A 20975-nucleotide genomic window follows, 5' to 3' on the forward strand; every position below is an offset into this window, starting at 1 on the left:
CCAGGTTCAAGATTTGACTCTGGTAAACCTTGGTGTAATCCGTGGTACTACTGCATATAGCTGTGAGCAGGACTTTCATGAATTTCTCATATCTGAGAGAAAAGTGCTACAGAAGATCTTTGATCCAGTGATGCATACAAACATACCAATATAGCACAAATCAAAAGATGCAAGCAGCTACAGTGGATTGGGCATGTGGCTTGGATGGAAGATGACAGAAGCTAAGCTCCTGGATTTTATCTCATCAGGTAGGAGACTTCCAGGAAGACCAAGGTATAGGTGGAGGGATGGCCTCAATTAAGACCTACAACAGTCAGAGATAGGTGTGGACAGATGGCAGATGGCAGTGAAGAATAGAAGACAATGAAAAAGGAAACTTGTAGCAACATGCAGTCCAATGGGCCCGGTTGTGTAAAAGTAAGTACCACAATCATCTCGCCATTAGCCAAACAGTGTTCAAGTCCCCAGAATAATTTATTGCAACACAATGAATGTTCCATAAAAACACGGGAGAGCTGCCGGATATCAGTAACGTCCTGCCAGGATATTTCAGCACAGAGTCTTCTGGCCATCTTCAGGTGAGTGCCACTGTAGTAGTACTGGCGAGTACGCGCTGAGCTCCGCTATTTAAAGCCTTACTGAGGTGACATTGCGCATGAGCTGCTCAGCGTGCACGTTCATAACGGCTCACTCTGTTCTGATGAAGACCTACAAATGACGGAACAAGGAAGAGGAAGAGGCCTTCAGGTCAACTGTTTATCTACCATTTATTGGGAATATTTTTTCACAGATAGGCAGAATATTGAGAAAGTATCAAGTGAGAGTCATCTTTTGCCCTCCTTCCATAATTTCATCACTGGTGGGATCCGTTAAAGACGACCTGGGCCTGCATAAACCAGGTGTTTACAAAATTCCGTGTGAATGCGGCAAATCGTATATAGGGCAAACAACACGAACTGTGCAGGAACGCATTGTGGAACACCAACAGCATACTCGCCTTCTCCAATCCACAAAGTCCGCAATCGCCGAACATTGTATTTCCACAGACCATTCCATGAATTACAACAACACAAAAATTTTGGCCCATACATCAAACTTTTGGAGCTCAATTGTCAATGAATCTGTAGAAATAAGATTGTCTGACAACAAGACTCTCACCAATTGAGATAGCGGTTATCAGCTAAACTCTGCTTGGAAGCCTGTTATAGAGAAACTTCGTAGTCGACGTAATTATCTGCATGAAAATGGAAATCGACTGATAACAATACGCCAGGCTTTCACAGTGGAGGGCGCGAGGTGCAGCGCACAGAGCCGTTATGAACACGCACACTGAGCAGCGCATGCGCAATGTCACCTCAGTAAGGCTTTAAATAGTGGAGGTCAGCACGTACTCGCCAGTACTACTACAGTGGCACTCGCCTGAAGATGGCCAGAAGACTCTGCGCCGAAATATCGTGGCAGGACATTACTGATATCCAGCAGTTCTCCCATGTTTTTATGGAACAATCAGTACGCCGGGAAAGCTTTAAACATCACAACACAATGAATGATCTTCTGGTTCACTATTGAGGCAATTACTCACTGGGGGCAACGAAATTGCCACACTGTGTTTCTGACAAGGTTTCACAGCTGTCCGCCAGAAAACAACTCCCTTGTCCGTAGCAGGAGAAGGGAATTATGAATCACCTGAATATATTTTATGCCAGGAACATTTTTGAATTGACTGGAGCCCACAGAGGGAATCAGACGAGATGAAAAGTACTCTTCCCTATCCCCACCACACATGCTCCACTGCCTTCCTAGCACTTGTTCACAAAGAACTGTAGTCATGTCTGCCTGGAATACCTGTATCAAAGGAAAACTCACTCAAGAAAACTAATAAATTATGAGACAGAAATTGTACTACCCCTGACCAATGTAAGTATGTTTTATATTAATCTTGTTTGCCAATCCTTGTAGTGTTGTACATTTCTGTGCTGGAGCACAAAAGGTCTTTGGATTAACTGCATAGAAAAAATAATAAATGTAGGATGTCCTTTGCCTTTTCTGTTTTTATTCTTTCTTTTTGGAACACCATTGGGGTCAAGGATAGACAAAAATTAAGCTAGAGCATGTGTCCCCTTTTACTTTTATACTTGTCTGTCAGCAGTCCTATGCATTTCACCTACTTGAGGTAAGCCAATAAAGTCAAACTGCTTCAATCCCATTTTAGACTCTGCACTGCTAGTAATAAAACATACTTTCAAAGTTAGATTGAGACTGCTGTAAGTTTTATTCGCCCACATTGCAGTAATTACATGTGTGCACCACAAGTTTTGGCAAACTTCAATTGCCATCTTCAGATTTGAAAGAAATTTTTACAACAGTTTTTTACAGACAGAGTCCATTATGAAGAACCTCTTTTTCAAAATATGTCCATTACATACCATCTAAATATATCAAACCTTGTGCCACTCTATGTGGTGTGCTGTCATCTAGTCATGAACACATGGGAGCTCAACTGTAACATACATAAAAGCAATTATGAAAAACCAACATCAAGACTATAATAAAGCATGTCAGAGTTGCACCGCACCAGTGCAACATCACTCATCAAGTAATAAGAATTTAACTGTGGTAACCACTCACAAAAGTTATGGATAAAACCCACAAGGTTGGCAACTGAGAACGCACTACCAAGCAATAGTCAAATGGACTGTATTGCTTTAGAGAGTATCACCAGATGACAGCGGTCTCCTACATGATAACCTAAGAATATACCACATACATATTTTCCGTGTTTGTATAATACATACAGTGATGACAATAATCTGCAATTACAACTTTTTTCATACTATGAAGGCTTTCACATCTGGATGTTATAATTGCTGATGAATCTTCTGGGCTGTACGGTCATAGTCAAAGAAACTTTTTGGTTTCTCATATTTCACCCAGAGCCGTGCTGGGTGTCTTTGGAGGTGCTCCTGGCAACACTTAAGTCACACTAACTGATGAGTTGGGCATCAGAGAGTAACACAAATTCTGTATAAAGTGGGCATGGTTGAATTTACATGTGAGCAGCAGAGATAGTCTTTGTCAGAGACAAAATTTAAAATACCAATTTGTTGCCTGTCAAGGATAAAAACTTATCTATTCATTCTGCACAGGCACTGTCCATATATCATTGAATTATATGCCTCTTTTTTTTATCCTTGTCAGGCAACAATTGACAGTTAAGTTTTATCTCTGACAAAGATTATCTCTGCTGATCATGTGTAAACTCGACCATGGCCACTTTACACAGTATTTTTGTCTTTCTCCGATGTCCAACTCATAAGTTGGCAAGACTCAGAATTGCCAGGAGCAGCTTCAAAGATGTCAAGTACAGCCCTGGACAAAATATCAGGAACCAAAAAGTTTTTTTGACCATGACTGTACAGCTCAGAAGATTCATCAGCAACTTTTTTTACATACAATTTAAAAGTATTTCAACACAGTTTCTCATTAAGAGATGGGATGTGGCAGTGTCAATAAGCTGCAACAGGTGCAATGTTTGAGAGCAGACAATTCACATCACTCAAGTTTTGTCAAAGCATCACAAAAATATTTCATAAGATTCCATGATTAAAACCAAGAAATGAAGTTGATTAGACAGGTGATGGCAAGGGGCTTTTTGGGAGATGGTTCATATCTTTTCTCAACAGAACACTTTTTTACATTTACACAAATGTTTAAAGCGTTTGTACATACATTAATGGTATGACAGTGAATTATGGACAGAGTTTATGCTTATTGACAGGTACAGTATATACAAAACATGACTATGATATGCACCTGTCACACAAGAACATCATCAGCAACGTACTGTTACAATCAGTCGAAAAAGAAAAGGGTGGGGGGTTGGGGGTAAGAAAGGGAGGGAGGAGGGTCAATATAGGTGGAGTCAAGGACAATGCCATGAGACAGCTCATCTCGTGCATAGACAAATATGTCCAAGAGACATCCAGTATAACATGATGTACTAATACATTAAGATGATTATTCAAGTTGTGTACATAGCATTCTCGCCATGTGCTCATACTACTGATAGTTTTAGGGTTTCACAATGTCAGTGACAAGATTGCTGCTATGTACATAACTTGAATAATCATCTTAATGTATTAGTACAACATGTCTCTTGGACACATTTACCTAAGCTTGAGATAAGCTATTTGACAACATGGTCCTTGATTCCACCTATATTGCCTCTACCCTTGCCTTTCTGTCCCCCCCCCCCTTCCCCCCTCTCCTTTTTTCTCTCACTTGTATGTAGTTCACTGATATGAATATAGACTACCTTTTTTGCCAGTACACAGATGCCATATTATGATTAAACTGTACATCTTCCATTTACAAACAGCATCTTGCTGATGAAGTTAAACAGTGTAGATGTATTATGTGTAAACTTGTAGCTATTGGGTGGCAAGTGCAGATCAAAATTACGCTTTGTACATATAGTACCTGTCAATAAGCATGAACTAGGCCTGTAATTTACTGTTATACCATTAATATGAATGCAAATACTGTGAATATTTGTGTAAATGTAAAAAAGTGTTCTGTCAAGAACAGAAACAAACTGTCTCACTAAAAGTTCCTTAGTGTCACCAGCATAGTTCACTACATTTCTTGGTTTTAATCTGGAATCTTATGAAATACTTTTATGTTTTGATAAAATTTGAGTGATGTGGATTCTCTGCTTTTAAATGTTGCACCTGTTCAACCTCACTGACACTGCCATTTCCTATCTATTAGTTATAATGTGTAAATTTTATACAAAAATTGTAATTTCAGATTACTGTCTTCACTGCACATATTATACAAACATGAAAAATATATGTACTATATTCCTAAGTTATCATGTAGGAGACTGCAGTCATCTGGTGTCACTCTGTAATACAATACAGACCATTTAACTATTGCTTGGCACAAGGATTTTGTCAAAGGGGGGTCTGATACGTTAAAGAGGAGCTTAAAAGGGCTCATGTTTTTCATGTATTCTGGAAATACGCTCACTTATTTTTTAAATTTTTATTTTGGTTTCAGGAAGCCTTAATACAAATAGTGTTATTTGGTCTATAAAATTAAGCAAGAAAAGCTTTTCTGTTCTTTAGGCCTCAGGGGGACATCAATCAGCATGACTGCCTTTGTTGTAGCTTTGTTTTTTTACAAAGATATGAACAGAGGTATGACTTTTATAAATGACACCATTTTTTTTATTTGGTAATTCATTTTCTCTTCTAAAAACCTATTCAGAAAGGTTTGCGTGCTCTGGATTCAGAGGGCTATGCCGGCGGTAGTGTAGCTACCAGCAGGGTCACCCATGCCAGACAGGCCAAAGGGGAGAAGACAGACGAACTGTGTACCACAATGACCTATCATTATCCTGTCTCCTGTCCTATCCTATCCTAAATCTCTCCTTTTTCCTTGCCATTATCAACCCTTGCCAGGGATATGGCGTAGTCCTTAATGGCAGATACAGTGGAGAAGAACATCTTTAGTATGGAGCAGCTGGTGGCGGAGGTACCCTTTCCCTCCTAAGCGCAAATGAGGAGTGGAACCACTGCCTTGTGGGTGAAGAGGGATTTTCAAAGACTGAGGGAGTGAACCCTGAAAGAAAATCCTCAGATGCATTAGGCTTAGCAGGCCAGCAGATGAGGAAAACGTTGTTATTGCTTTCAATCAAAGAACAAGCCTTGGATTAGAAATACCTAATGTAGACAGCACTTCTTGTTCCCCTGGAATGAATGACAGCTCTCCACAGCCTGAATAAAAACCAAGGAATGCAAGAAGATACAATAAACAAGAACAGACAACTAGAATCCAACAAAAAGACAAAAACAAGTTGAGAGTGGGAACATTAAATGTAATAACCTTGACAGGAAAGACTGAAGAGATTGTAGACATGATGGAGAGGAGAAAGACTCATATCCTTGGATTGAGTGAGACCAAGTGGAAGGGAAAAAACTCTAAATTGCTGAGAGGTGGGTACAAATTATACTGGCACGGTCACAATAAAGAGGCAAAAAATGTAGTGGGGTTAGCGTTTTACAAAGACATTGACCTAGTTACATATGTGAGCTTTGTAAGTGAAAGGATAATTAGAGCAAGAGTGAACTTGAGAAAGATTAGTTTTACTATACGCACTCTTCAAGAGTACAAGGATGAAGAAAAAATGAAATTCCTTGAAGAACTGGAAAACCAAGTAAGAGAAGATAACATTTTGATAATTGGGGATCTGAATGCTCAGATCAGCATAAATAGAAATAGATATGAGGAGGTGATGGGCCTTTTTGGATACAGAAAATGAAATGTGGAGGGCGAAGAAATTCTAAATCTGTGCATAAGGAATCATCTTTTAGTCAAGAATACATTCTTCAAGAAACAAGACAGCCATAAGGCTACAAGATATGGCTGGAATGACAAATCTATATATTAACTGACAAATTAATTGGAGGAAAAGTAAGGGACACTACAGTCATACCAAGTGAGCACTTGGATAGTGACCACAGGTCACTACTAGCTGATCTGAATTTGTTGTTGTTGTTGTTGTGGTCTTCAGTCCTGAGACTGGTTTGATGCAGCTCTCCAAGCTATTCTATCCTGTGCAAGCTTCTTCATCTCCGAGTACCTACTGCAACCTACATCCTTCTTTATCTGCTCAGTGTATTCATCTCTTGGTCTCCCTCTACGATTTTTACCCTCCACGCTGCCCTCCAATGCTAAATTTGTGATCCCTTGATGCCTCAGAACATGTCCTACCAACCGGTCCCTTCTTCTTGTCAAGTTGTGTCACAAACTCCTCTTCTCCCCTATTCTATTCAATACCTCCTCATTAGTTACCGTATTTACTCGAATCTAAGCCGCACTTTTTTCCGATTTTTGTAATCCAAAAAACCGCCTGCGGCTTAGAATCGAGTGCAAAGCAAGCGGAAGTTCTGAAAAATGTTGGTAGGTGCCGCTACAACTATAACTTCTGCTGTCGAATATATGTAGCGCTACACAGGTATGCTTTGTAGGCACAAAGATAAATACTTTCGCCAAAACCTCAGCTTCAGTAAATAAATTTTTTTTTCAAAAAAAAAAAAAAGAAAGAAAGAAAGGTGGAAGACGAGCTTTTTTTTTTCTCCGCCCCGAGTTTCGACCACTGCATTTTCATACATTATACAACGAAGTAAATACAAATTCCGTATTGTTCATCTTCGAATGTAGCAGAATTTCAATGTACTACGAAAATCCGACTGGCAAGACTGTTTAGGATCTTTGTCAATATGGCCAACTGTACGTTCTGAATTTTTTCCTACCAGTGAGAAGAGTTGGTTGCTAATAGGAACCTGATGAAATGTGAATCACATGCAGTATTCTCTTCACCATAAGAATAATCGAATATAAACATTTTGCCATGTATTCTTTTGCATTTGCTGCTATCTCATTTAAATACTGCCTAATAAATTACAAAACTAGAGTGAGACAACAGCAAACGCGGAAGAATATACGTATCGTGTCATGTTTATATTCGTATTATTCTTATACCTAATGTGATACAGTCAGAAATGAAGTATGGCAACTGACCAGATTTTTAAATCTAAGATGACTCTAATTTCTATGCAGAATTTGATGTACTACAGAAGCAGCCGCAAAGATTTTCAAACGGAGAAAAATTTTCGCCGAACTCTCGTTCAGAACATGTTCTGAAATACGCAGTCTATTATTTGGTTCTTGTTGATCATTATCAAAGAAAGCAGCAGTGTAAGTAACAACAAATAGCAGTCTCTTGCCATTGTTTCGCTAATGAGATGATCCCCCCCCCCCTCTCTCTCTCTCTCTCTCTCTCTCTCTCTCTCTCTCTCTCTCTTTTTTATTTTTTTTTTATTTTTTTTTTTTTTTTTTTTTTAATTGTAAGCGGTGGTAGCGCGTACAAAAGCAAGCCGTGCCGCGAGCGGCGACAGGCCGTAAACACGCACTGTCAGAATGCGACAAACAATGCATGACAGTACAGTAATGCATTTTCACCTTAGGTTTATGTGAACACCTATAACAAAGAAAACGGCACTTATCAGATCAAAGCAAAATAAGCAATCGATTCAAACCAGACAGAGCACGTGAAAAAGGAATGGTACTCGCATAAATACGGACGGAGCGCCTGACGCATAGCAATGGCTACCTGGTAAAGCTTAACTGCTAAGCTTACGACTCGAACCAAACTACTGTCGCTGTATCGTCATTCATTCGACGTAAATTGTGTCTCATATTACAATGGACCAACTTTGTTTCGATTTGGAGGTGCGGCCTAAAACTTTTCTCTCCCCTATCGGGAATTTTTTTTTCCTTTATTGCGAGTCTCATTTTTCAGGTGCAGCTTAGATTCGAGTAAATACGGTATGCGATCTACCCACCTAATCTTCAGCATTCTTCTGTGGCACCACATTTCGAAAGCTTCTATTCTCTTCTTGTCCAAACTATTTATTGTCCATGTTTCACTTCCATACATGGCTACACTCCATACAAATATTTTCAGAAACAACTTCCTGACACTTAAATCTATATCCAGTCTACATTTTATATCCTCTCTACTTCGACCATCATCAGTTATTTTACTCCCTAAATAGCAAAACTCCTTTACTACTTTAAGTGTCTCATTTCCTAATATAATTCCCTCAGCATCACCCGATTTAATTTGACTACATTCCATTATCTTCGTTTTGCTTTTGTTGATGTTCATCTTATATCCTCCTTTCAAGACACTGTCCATTCCATTCACTGCTCTTCCAAGTCCTTTGCTGTCTCTGACAGAATTACAATGTCATCAGCGAACCTCAAAGTTTTTACTTCTTCTCCATGAATTTTAATACCTACTCTGAATTTTTCTTTTGTTTCCTTTACTGCTTGCTCAATATACACATTGAATAACATCGAAGAAAGGCTACAACCCTGTCTCACTCTCTTCCCAACCACTGCTTCCCTTTCATGCCCCTCGACTCTTATAACTGCCATCTGGTTGGTTGGTTGGTTTGGGAAAGGAGACCAGACAGCGAGGTCATCGGTCTCATCGGATTAGGGAAGGACGGGGAAGGAAGTCGGCCGTGCCCTTTGAAAGGAATCATCCCGGCATTTGCCTGGAGCGATTTAGGGAAATCACGGAAAACCTAAATCAGGATGGCCGGACGCGGGATTGAACCGTCGTCCTCCCGAATGCGAGTCCAGTGTCTAACCACTGCGCCACCTCGCTCGGTAACTGCCATCTGGTTTCTGTATAAATTGTAAATAGCCTTTCGCTCCCTGTATTTTACCCCTGTCACCTTCAGAATTTGAAAGAGAGTATTCCAGTCAACATTGTCAAAAGCTTTCTCTAAGTCTACAAATGCTAGAAACGTAGGTTTGCCTTTTCTTAATCTTTCTTCTAAGATAAGTCGTAAGGTTAGTATTGCCTCACGTGGTCCAACATTTCTATGGAATCCAAATTGATCTTCCCCGAGGTCCGCTTCTACCAGTTTTTCCATTCATCTGTAAAGAATTCATGTTAGTATTTTGCAGCTGTGACTTATTAAACTGATAGTTCGGTAATTTTCACATCTGTCAACACCTGCTTTCTTTGGGATTGGAATTATTATATTCTTCTTGAAGTCTGAGGGTATTTCGCCTGTCTCATACATCTTGCTCACCAGATGGTAGAGTTTTGTCAGGACTGGCTCTCCCAAGGCTGTCAGTAGTTCTAATGGAATGTTGTCTACTCCCGGGGCATTGTTTCAACTCAGGTCTTTCAGTGCTCTGTCAAACTCTTCACGCAGTATCTTATCTCCCATTTTGTCTTCATCTACATCCTCTTCCATTTCCATAATATTGTCCTCAAGTACATCGCCCTTGTATAAACCCTCTATATACTCCTTCCACCTTTCTGCCTTCCCTTCTTTGCTTAGAACTGGGTTTCCATCTGACCTCTTGATATTCATACAAGTGGTTCTCATCTCTCCAAAGGTCTCTTTAATTTTCCTGTAGGCAGTATCTATCTTACCCCTACTGAGATAAGCCTCTACATCCTTACATTTGTCCTCTAGCCATCCCTGCTTAGCCATTTTGCACTTCCTGTCGATCTTGTTTCTGAGACGTTTGTATTCCTTTTTGCCTGCTTCATTTACTGCATTTTTATATTTTCTCCTTTCATCAAATAAATTCAATATTTCTTCTGTTACCTAAGGATTTCTATTAGCGCTCATCTTTTTACGTACTTGATCCTCTGCTGCCTTCACTACTTCATCCCTCAGAGCTACCCATTCTTCTTCTACTGTATTTCTTTCCCCCATTCCTGTCAATTGTTCCCTTATGCTCTCCCTGAAACTCTGTACAACCTCTGGTTCTTTTAGTTTATCCAGGTCCCATCTCCTTAAATTCCCACCTTTTTGCAGTTTCTTCAGTTTTAATCTGCAGTTCATAACCACATCTGCCCCTGGAAATGTCTTACAATTTAAGACCTGGTTCCTAAATCTCTGTCTTACCATTATATAATCTATCTGATACCTTTTATTATCTCCAGGATTCTTCCATGTATACAACCTTCTTTTATGATTCTTGAACCAAGTGTTAGCTATGATTAAGTTGTGCTCTGTGCAAAATTCCACCTGGCGGCTTCCTCTTTCATTTCTTACCCCCAATCCATATTCACCTACTACGTTTCCTTCTCTCCCTTTTCCTACTGCCGAATTCCAGTCACCCATGACTATTAAATTTTCACCTCCCTTCACTATCTGAATAATTTCTTTTATCTCAGCATACATTTCATCAATTTCTTCATCATCTGCAGAGCTAGTTGGCATACCAACTTGCACTACAGTAGCAGGTGTGGGCTTTGTGTCTATCTTGGCCACAATAATGCGTTCACTATGCTGTTTGTAGTAGCTTACCCGCACTCCTATTTTTTTATTCATTATTAAACCTACTCCTGCATTACCCCTATTTGATTTTGTATTTATAATCCTGTATTCACCTGACCAGAAGCATTGTTCCTCCTGCCACCGAACTTCACTAATTCCCACTATATCTAACTTTAACCTATCCATTTCCCTTTTTAAATTTTCTAACCTACCTGGCTGATTAAGGGATCTGACATTCCACGCTCCGATCCGTAGAATGCCAGTTTTCTTTCTCCTGATAACGACGTCCTCTTGAGTAGTCCCCGCCCGGAGATCCGAATGGGGGACTATTTTACCTCCAGAATATTTTACCCAAGAGGACGCCATCATCATATAATCATACAGTAAAGCTGCATGCCCTCGGGAAAAATTACGGCTGTAGTTTCCCCTTGCTTTCAGCTGTTCGCAGTACCAGCACAGCAAAGCCGAGTTTGGTTAATGTTACAAGGCCAGATCAATCAATCATCCAGACTGTTGCCCCTGCAACTACTGAAAAGGCTGCTGCCCCTCTTCAGGAACCACACGTTTGTCTGGCCTCTCAACAGATACCCCTCGTTGTGGTTGCACCTACGGTACGGCCATCTGTATCGCTTAGGCACGCAAGCCTCCCCACCAATGGCAAGGTCCATGGTTCATGGGGGGGTGATCTGAATTATAAAATGAAAAGTTTGGACGCTATACAAAGAATGCCAAAAATTAAAGAGTGAAAGTTGAAAGAATAAGAAAATAAGAAAAGTTTCCAAAATATAGTATCACAAAAATTGCCAAAAACTGAAAGGGATAGTGTAGAGGAAGAGTGGATCCTATTTAAAACATCAATAGTTAACAGTGCTGTGCAGATATGCGGCAAAACAAAGGGTAAAGTGAAAAACAAAGAAACCAGTTGGTGGAACGATAGAGTGAAAGATGCAATAAAAAAATGTAATATGGCAAAGAAAAACATGGAGTTTGAAAAAAGAAATCAGAACCAGGGGCTGGTACCAAAGGTGAACACAAGGTGAGAATACTGGAGAAGGAATACTGACAAAAGAAACTAAAAGCAAAGATAATTGTGAAAAAAGAAAAGGAGAAGAGTTTGGAAATATTCACCCAGCAACTAGAGCAGGATAGCAAAGGGAACCAAAAACTGTGATATGGGTTATTGAAAAGTAAAAGATCTGATAGAGAAGACATAAAAATGATTGAAACAGAGGATGGAGATATTATCAGGGACACTGAAGGTATCAGAGAAGAGATGAAGAGTTATTTTGAAATCTTACTGAATGGGGAGGTGCACAAGAAAGTGACACTGAAGTCATTGAATTAGAGGAGGAGAAGGATCCAATCTCTTGATTAGAAACTGAGAATTACCTCAAACAGATGAAAAGTAGGAAGGTGACTGGAGTGGATGAGCTGACAGCGGATATGATTAAAGCCACAGGAATACATGGAATACAGTGGTTACACTGGGTGCTGGGGGTGATACAGAAAGAAAACAAAGTGCCAGATGAATGGAAGAAAGGAATTACAATACCATTGTTCAAGTAAGGTAGTAGAAAGAAATGCACCAACTACTGAGGTATCACACTGTTATCACACTGCCTTAAGATAATGGAAAAGGCCATAGAAAAAAGATTGTGGAAAATTCTAGAACACCAATTAGAGGAACAACAGCATGGGTTCAGAAGTAATAGGGGAACAATAGATCTCATTTTCTCCCTCCATCAGTTAATGGAGAAGTTTTGGGAAAAAGGAAAGGACTTGATAGTAGTATTTGTGGATTTGGAAAAAACATATGACAGTGTACCAAGGGATAAAATATGGGAATGCTTGAGAAAACCTAATGTTCCTGATTCATTAATTAAAAAGGTCCAGATGCTGTAAGATGGTTGTGAGAGCAGTGTACAAGTAGGAGGTGGATGATCAAAATGGTTTAAGACAAAGAGAGGTCAGCAAGGCAGTTCACTCTCCCCTTTACTCTTCATTACACTTATTGACACAATCATGAAAGAAATCAAGGAAGAAGAAAATTAAGATCTCAACGCATTTATTTTTGCTGATGACATCACTGTTTGGGGAGAGACGGAAATGGAGGTTCAGAGGAGACTAGATTACTGGAACACAAAATTTAAAAAAATCAAGTTAACTGTGAGCAATGAAGATGAGCAGGACACTCACACCTTATCACACCATACTGGAGAGGGAGACAGTTGAATGTGTGAAAAGCTTCAATTATCTGGGTAACATCATATCACATGATGGAAGTTCCAAACTAGAAGTTTTAAACAGAATAACAAAAGGATCTAGCTTCTTCCACCAAGTATGAAATCTGATCTGGGACAAGGAAATCTCTCAAAGAGCCAAACAGACTATGTATAAAACTTATCTCCTGCCAATAAATAACAGAGAAGAAAGTCAAATACAAACATGTGAAATGAAGTTCATTAAGTCAGCTCTACAAAACACTAGGAGAGATAGAGTCAGGAATGACTATGTAAGGAGAGACCTGCAGGTGACATTGACTACAGATGAGAGGATGAGTGCTTTGAGATTGAAGTGGTTCAGTCACGTGAAGTGAATGCACCTTACTCAAACTCCACGCCAGTTTTTGGGGATGGAGGTACCAGGAAGAAGACCAATTGCACAGCCTAGAAAGAGATGGACAGACCAGGTTAAGGAAGATTGCAAGAGGAGAGGAGTAACATGGGATATAGTGGAGAGGGAAAAGTTATACCAGGACAGAAACCAATGGAGGCATATTGTTCACAAAGTTCCTACGCGGCTCGTTCGAAGGAAACCCTGATGATGATGATGAAGAAAATATGGAGCTCCCGTAAAGAATGATAACGGTAACCTGGTCATGCCTACTCGTCCACCACCCAAAATTTGCTCACATACACCCACTCCCACTTTCCATTCTCTCTCACTCAGTCAGCCCAATTCATTGTCATTATGTGTAACTATCATTGACTCCCATCTCACGGTCACAGTCTCATTCGTTCTGTCCTACTATTGCTCTCTCCTCTCACTGTCTCCTCTTGTTCTCCTTTGCTGCTACTGTATCATTTATTCCTTCTCACTGCTGCTGTCTCTTCTCACTGTCACTGTCTCATTCTTCACTGTTGTCACTGTCATCGACTCTGTCTCTAATTAGCACTGTCTCCCACCCTATCCCACTTTCTCTGCCTCTTTATTACTCTCCCACAGGTTCTGTCTCCTTCACTCTCATCCTAACACTGTTCCGTCTCTGTCATTATGTTTCACTGCCACTGTTCCCTCTCTTTCTCTCACACTGCCACTCTGTCTCCTCTGCTCTTTCTATACCACAACCACTATCTACTACCACAGACTTATTATTACTTATTACTTTTCCATCACTCTCTCACTGCCACTGTCTCCTTCTCTCACAGCATAAAAAAGCAGGAATATGTTTGCATACCAAATTTTGTGAAAAATTTTAAAGGTGCTGAGGAAGCTAGAATGAGGCAGCTACTACCCTAACTTATCAATCAGAGATATTTAAACATGAGCATATTCACCTCTTTTCGTGTTACAACATAAGCATTGTTCCACTGGTTTCCTACTTTTTCCTGCTACAGCAGAGCATGTCACTCATATGAAAATAACTGTATGGGTAAGTAAAATTTTGATGGTTTTCTTGTGTGAAACCGAAATAATAGAACACTAATTTTACACCTCAGACTGGATTTTACACACAAAAAAATTCTGTATGTGCTTTAGTACTACAACATGGAATTATCAGAACTATTCTGATAATAGCAGAGACATTTTACAGCATCTTTCTTCATGATACGTCATGTTGTAAACTACATTTTCACCTCATGTATTTTATATCTACTAGCACGGTAACTTTGAACCTCTATATCTCAGAAACAGGAAAAGATAACAAGAAAATTTTCAAGCTTGTTTGAGATTGGGTTCTTATGAATGTATAGTAAAAATTGCACCCATTTGCTGTGGATAGTCATCATGGCATCTGCAGCTCAGTTTTGGTACTCAAATATCATCTTTTTGGGGTGTTTCTTGGTGACATATAAAGATTTTTGAAAATGGAAAGATATCACTTCTAGATAAATGCCTACAGAATATAAGGTTAAAATATGAGAAATTTACTGTGCTTATTTATTACTTAGATTTCATCTCACACAGGATTTTATGTGCTTATTTGACATGTACTTGCAAGATAACTTTGAATTCTGTATCTCAGAAACAGATAAGGATATCTACAAAATTTTCACAGTTGTTTGAGATCAGGTTCTTTGGAACATATTGTAAAAATTTTAGCCATTTACTGTGTATAGCCACCTTCAAATCTGTGGCTCAGTTTTGGTATGGAAAATGGGTAAAAAAACATTTTTCTAAGGTGCTGCCCAGTAACTAACAGTGCCTCCATAAGCCCCTTAAGATCCACCATACATCACATCAAATGCAAAAAGAACCTAAGCAGGAGTAAGTATGTAATTTCATATTTTGACGTTGTGCTGTAGGATTGTGACACTAAGACAGTCCTGTTGGGTACACAAATAGTCCCTAGGCCAAAGGCTATCCAAAACACTTGACCCTTACATTCTATTTTGAACAGAACCCGATATATGAACCACGGAAAAATCCCATTTTTATGTGTGAAGTTTTTGGAAGATATTAGGCAGTGCATGCTGCCACATACATATCAATTTATTATGAGGCTTTTAGTGCTTGGAGACTGAAGAGATATTCTGTTCATCTTTGATGCAGTTCTTTTCATTTAAACAGCGAGGCTGCACCTTTAAGAAAACTGGAATCTGTCAAGAAAGAAAGGAACTCAGAAGTAACTTACTGTGGCCTATAGCAAGGGATCAACATTAGCATTCTCTGAAATTGCAAATGTGAAACCACAGAAACCCATTATCAAGGTTTCCAGCAGATGGATTTGGAACACTTCGCATCCTGAATTCAGGGGTTGCTAGCTCAGCACCTCAACCCGCAGATCTATTCCAGTCATTGTAGAATTTGGAAAAACTGGTTCTTGTACATTGTTTTAAAATAAAAGAAAATGTATTACAAAACTCTGATACTGCCATGTTTTTTCTTTAATTGTGCATGCCTGGCCATTTGATGATACATAAATATATGCATATTTTTAGATTTAATGGGCATTGAATTCCTTGCTTCAGTTATTATAGTGTTAGAAGAGCATAAATAGATTTTGAATGAAAGGCAGGGCGGGGAGACACATGTACATGGAACAGTTCGTTCAGGCAAATTCAAACAGCCCAATGGAAAAATATTTTAGAAACAAACAAACTGTAGAATGTGTTACCATCACATACCTCTTCTGCTCTCCACAAACCCCTCCCCATAATTCCATATCAGAACTGGTTTTCATAACTGAGTACAAGCTGGGTGGCCAGACTGGGTGATATTTTGCCATCTGGGCTACTAATGATAGGACTTTGAGCAAATTTTTTAAAGACATGCAGCCACCCAATGTTTTGGTGGTGTTTCTGTTGATCAGCGCAATGTTTGGGTGATGCAGGTCAATCCAGGTGTATTTTATTCAGTGATTTTAATATAATGTCATCAGTAATATTGTTTACCATTCCACTGCCTTGTGAAATACAGAATTATTGGAACCCCAAAGTTCTACCAGTCTCCAAATAATGATGCCAGTACTAACATTAAATAGCTGGAAATGGGTAAGTAGGCTACTATTGTAGAGCACACACATTTTTAACTTATCAAAACTCAAGTGGACAAATCAAAACCAGTCTTCCTCTTCTTTCTTGCTACAAGCTTATCCACAATTAGCAACTATCATAACAGTACACAGCACAAAAACAATAAATGGCAACATGTACATTAAATCCAACTGCAAGTAAGAACTGAACTAATTAACGAAACAATAAATGAGTTCAAGTAAAGTTGACTATGTAGAGTAGTTGCTCTTGGCTAAATCAGGAGTGGGTGATAGCTGACAGTGCTATCAGTATATAGATACTTCAAATCTACTGAAGGCGTTGCTGACTATTGACAGTGTGTATCCCTTTTTCATTATATGACTGAAAGTCAAAACGTCTTTCAATTGCAACACATGACAACTAGGTCATGTGTAACAATATTCACGTGTTAGGGTGGATCAAGAATCCCCCGCCCCAGAACCACGCCCCTCCCCTTTGACTATGTTCTTGCTTGTCAGTGTGTAGTCAGCTGTCACCACATACAGAGTGAGTTACATCTTATGTATTTTGTCAGTAACTTCAGTGAATGGTTAGCACAATTATGGTGTATTCCTTGACATGTTCCACACTGGTGCATCTGATCCAATGAGGGAGGTGCACCTCTGACATAGTTTATTATCTTGACACTGGATTTTCCATAATTGCTTTTATGTACATTACATTTGAACTTCCATATGTTCATGACTAGATGACAGTGCATTACATAGACTGGCACAATGTTTGATGTATGCAGATGGTATGTAATGCACATATTTTGCAAAAAATTTCTTCATAGTGAATTACTAATACTTGACTGCAAGAAACAGTTGTAAAAACTCTGTTGTCACTATTTCTTTCAGGTCTGAAGATGGCAGTTAAAATTTATCAAAACTAGTAGTCCATACACATAATTATTGTGGTGTGGGCAAATAAAACTTCTCTAACAAGAATATTATATTTTTCATATAAATACCTGTCACACCAGTTTCCAAAAGACAGCTCTTTTCATACATTCTAACAGACATTATTACTCACAAACAATTAAAAGCTTTAAATTTTAGAACTCGGCTGTACAAACTTCATATCAGCAACTTTATAATAATAAAATAACAAAGATGTTACAAGTATTTAAATATTGAATGGCTGATTTTGATTCTATCATTTACCTGGGAATTGAAGTACAACGTTGAAAATGGAATTTGCAGACTTCCTAGCCAGTTCTTCTCCAGTCGTTGATGTATATTTGTTTCCCTTATGCTATCATCAGCCAGAAGGTCAATAACAATCTCATCAAACAAATTGAAATGAACAGAATCTTTTATTGACTGGAGTGTTCCATGAGAGTAATCACCACCTGGTGGACTGTTAAGTTAATAGAAATTTACTGAACCATATGTAAACAATTTCATAAACATTAAATGAAATTACAGTCTACTCAGACTAATCCACAAATTTATGCAATTAGTATACAGTAAAGATGTGATATGCTACAGTTTAAAGATGTAAAATTAATTACGTATGTTGAGTTACTTCTTGGAAAATGCAAACTGTCAAAGTGTATCGCAAGATGGAACTGTGATATTGGTAGTAACAAATTATTAAAATAAGTATATCTCTTTGTAAGTAAGTCATGTTTTATATCTAAGCTAGTTACTTACTGTATTTCACTTGTAATGCCTTATACCATAAAACACAATGCCCAGGTGAAAATTTCACAGCTTGGTGTGATGATGGTGCTGACGTAATTAATTTATTTTGTTATGATGTCTGGATCAACAGATACATAAATAACTGTCATCTTGCACATCACTCTCAACAATGATCAGCCAGTTCTCTTGTTTCGTTGGTATTATCAACTTCATGTGATCAGTTTTCCTCTGAGATAATACTTGTTAGTTGCCACAGACAAGCAATCCTCTTATCCCAAATGATGTGTTATCATTCCCAGAAGCAACTTTGCTTAATTATTCTGCCACACTCTGTACTCATTATTTTCATTAGTCATACATATGAAACATCTCTAGATATTCTTAAATAATTTGGGAGAAAAGGTGCCCGTCAATGAATACCATAAGTGGTGAGTCACTGACAGGCACCAAAAAAGACAGGCTTTCAAAAGAAATTCATCGAAGAGCTAGGGTACAAATAATTCCTCACTGCCTATCTCTCTCTCTCTCTCTCTCTCTCTCTCTCTCTCTCTCTCTCTCTTCTCTCTCTATCCCTCCTGTGGCCAAAAGAGAGGCAGCAGGTGTGGAAGTGGGAGGGGGAGGCGGCAGGTGCACTGGCTAGGAATGTGACACATGTGCACTGGAGCCCGTGAGGTGTGGAGGTGTGGCACACAGTGAAACTGATGTAGAGGTGTGGGTTGGGAGGAGGTGACAGAACGGAAGAAGTGACAACCACTGAGTAGAGGGTGTGAAGATTGAGGAAAAGAGGATTACAAGAACAAAGGATGTGTGCTGAGGATAGCTTCCATTTATGTAGTTCAGAAAGGTTGCTGCTACAGGGAAGGATTCAGATGGCACGGGGAGTGAAACAGCCAGTGAACTGAAGGATGTTGTGCTCAGCAGTGTATTGCACCACTGGATGATTAACTCTGCACCTGGCACAATTTGGTGGTGACCATCCGCTCTGGTGGACAATTGGTTGGTGATCCCACCCAAAGCAAATGCTGCACAGAAATTGCAGCAGAACTCACATACGACTTGTGTTTTCACCAATGGGTAAACCTGTGTCAAGGACTGGAGCAGAATGTGCTGGGGGGGGGGGGGGGGGGGCGGGGGAGGAAGAGGGGGGGGGAGGGAGGAGGAGGGGGGGGGAATCAGGCAAGTGTTGCATCTGGATCTACCACACAAGAATGTGATCACTGTGGCAAAAGAGGTTGGGGGAGTGACTTACAGATGGACCACGATGTTGTAGGTCGGATGGCTGACAGAATAGCTCGTTAGGAGGAATGGGAAGGATGGTGGGTAGGATGCCCCTCATTTCAGGGCACAAAGATAGATAACCAAAGCCTTGGCAAGGGATATGTCTGGATTAGATGCTCCAGTTCGTGGTGATGATGGGTGACACGGGAGGCACTTCTTTGCAACTTATTCTTTGGGGTGGTGGGACAATTATGGATGTATGAGGAAATGGCATGGGAAATCTCTTTGAAGAATAACCTTGGGAGGGTAGTGTCTGTCTGTGAAGGCCTCTGTGAGACCTTCAGCATACTGGACAATGCAATTCTCATCAGTGCAGATATATCGTCCACCAGTGGCCTGACTATATCAGAGTGATTTTATGGTGTGGAAGGGGAGACAGCTATCAAAATGCAGGCCCTGTTGGTTGATACTGGGCTTAATACAGACACAATTATGGATTCACAATAAAGGATGGCAGCCAAAAACAGTTGCAGGATAGAATTTTTTTATTAAAATTCTTGACCAAGGTTTCGGTACATATAAATATACCTTCATCAGAAGTAAAACTTCCTGAATAGAAAGACACATTCATTAGAAAAGCCATATCAACGAAAGTGAGAAACAGAAGCTTAAATAAAGGTGAAATTGCTAAAGTAATACAGGCATACAATCTTTAGTACTTACTAAAATTACATCATGTACTGGAGAATAATAAAACAATTATGCCAAAAGGCGTCGTCAGTAATTAAAATATCATCTCCATTTGTACAACATGTGTAATGGGCACAGGATCAAAGCGAACAGTTTAACAATGTTACTTCGCCTATGAACTGTTGAGACACGAGTGTGAAGGCACTAAAGTAGATTGTTTCGCCGAGAGAGGGCACTTGCATGTGCCAGACTCGCGCATCTTACAATCCATAAATACATACATAAGCGCATCAAAAATTATTAAAGGTTGTGTTAATTCAAACTTTGTCTTAATAAATAAAGCGTATCACGCCAATTAAAGACATTTATGTAAACTAGAAATATAGAACCAAATTTACCTGTGTCCTAGTGTCAAACGGATAAAGCTTGCGCTTGGAACATCTAACGAGAGGGGGCACTACTGTAATGCGCGAGAGTCTCGCGTAACGTAGGCAGTGAAATACATACTAGCGAAACAACCAAAATGTTATAATAAAACGAAACCATCTGTCTGTATGAATAAAACATAGTAGTTAAATGACTACTATGTTTTATTCATACAGACAGATGGTTTCGTAGTTAAATGACTACTATGTTTTATTCATACAGACAGATGGTTTCGTTTTATTATAACATTTTGGTTGTTTCGCTAGTATGTATTTCACTGCCTACATTACGCGAGACTCTCGCGCATTACAGTAGTGCCCCCTCTCGTTAGATGTTCCAAGCGCAAGCTTTATCCGTTTGACACTAGGACACAG

At 39.4% G+C, this 20975-nt stretch overlaps 1 protein-coding gene across 1 annotated transcript in view; it reads right to left on the reverse strand.

The window, feature by feature from the left end:
* LOC124788398 (coiled-coil and C2 domain-containing protein 2A) overlaps positions 1–20975 on the reverse strand; it is a 348192-nt gene that overhangs the window by 124325 nt on the left and 202892 nt on the right. Inside the window, exon 14 of the mRNA XM_047255664.1 lies at positions 17785–17980. Within this exon, the coding sequence (XP_047111620.1) occupies positions 17785–17980 (196 nt within the window). The remainder of the gene's footprint in view (positions 1–17784; positions 17981–20975) is intronic.

Source organism: Schistocerca piceifrons, chromosome 3 (assembly GCF_021461385.2).
Source record: "Schistocerca piceifrons isolate TAMUIC-IGC-003096 chromosome 3, iqSchPice1.1, whole genome shotgun sequence".
Classification (NCBI taxonomy): domain Eukaryota; kingdom Metazoa; phylum Arthropoda; class Insecta; order Orthoptera; family Acrididae; genus Schistocerca; species Schistocerca piceifrons.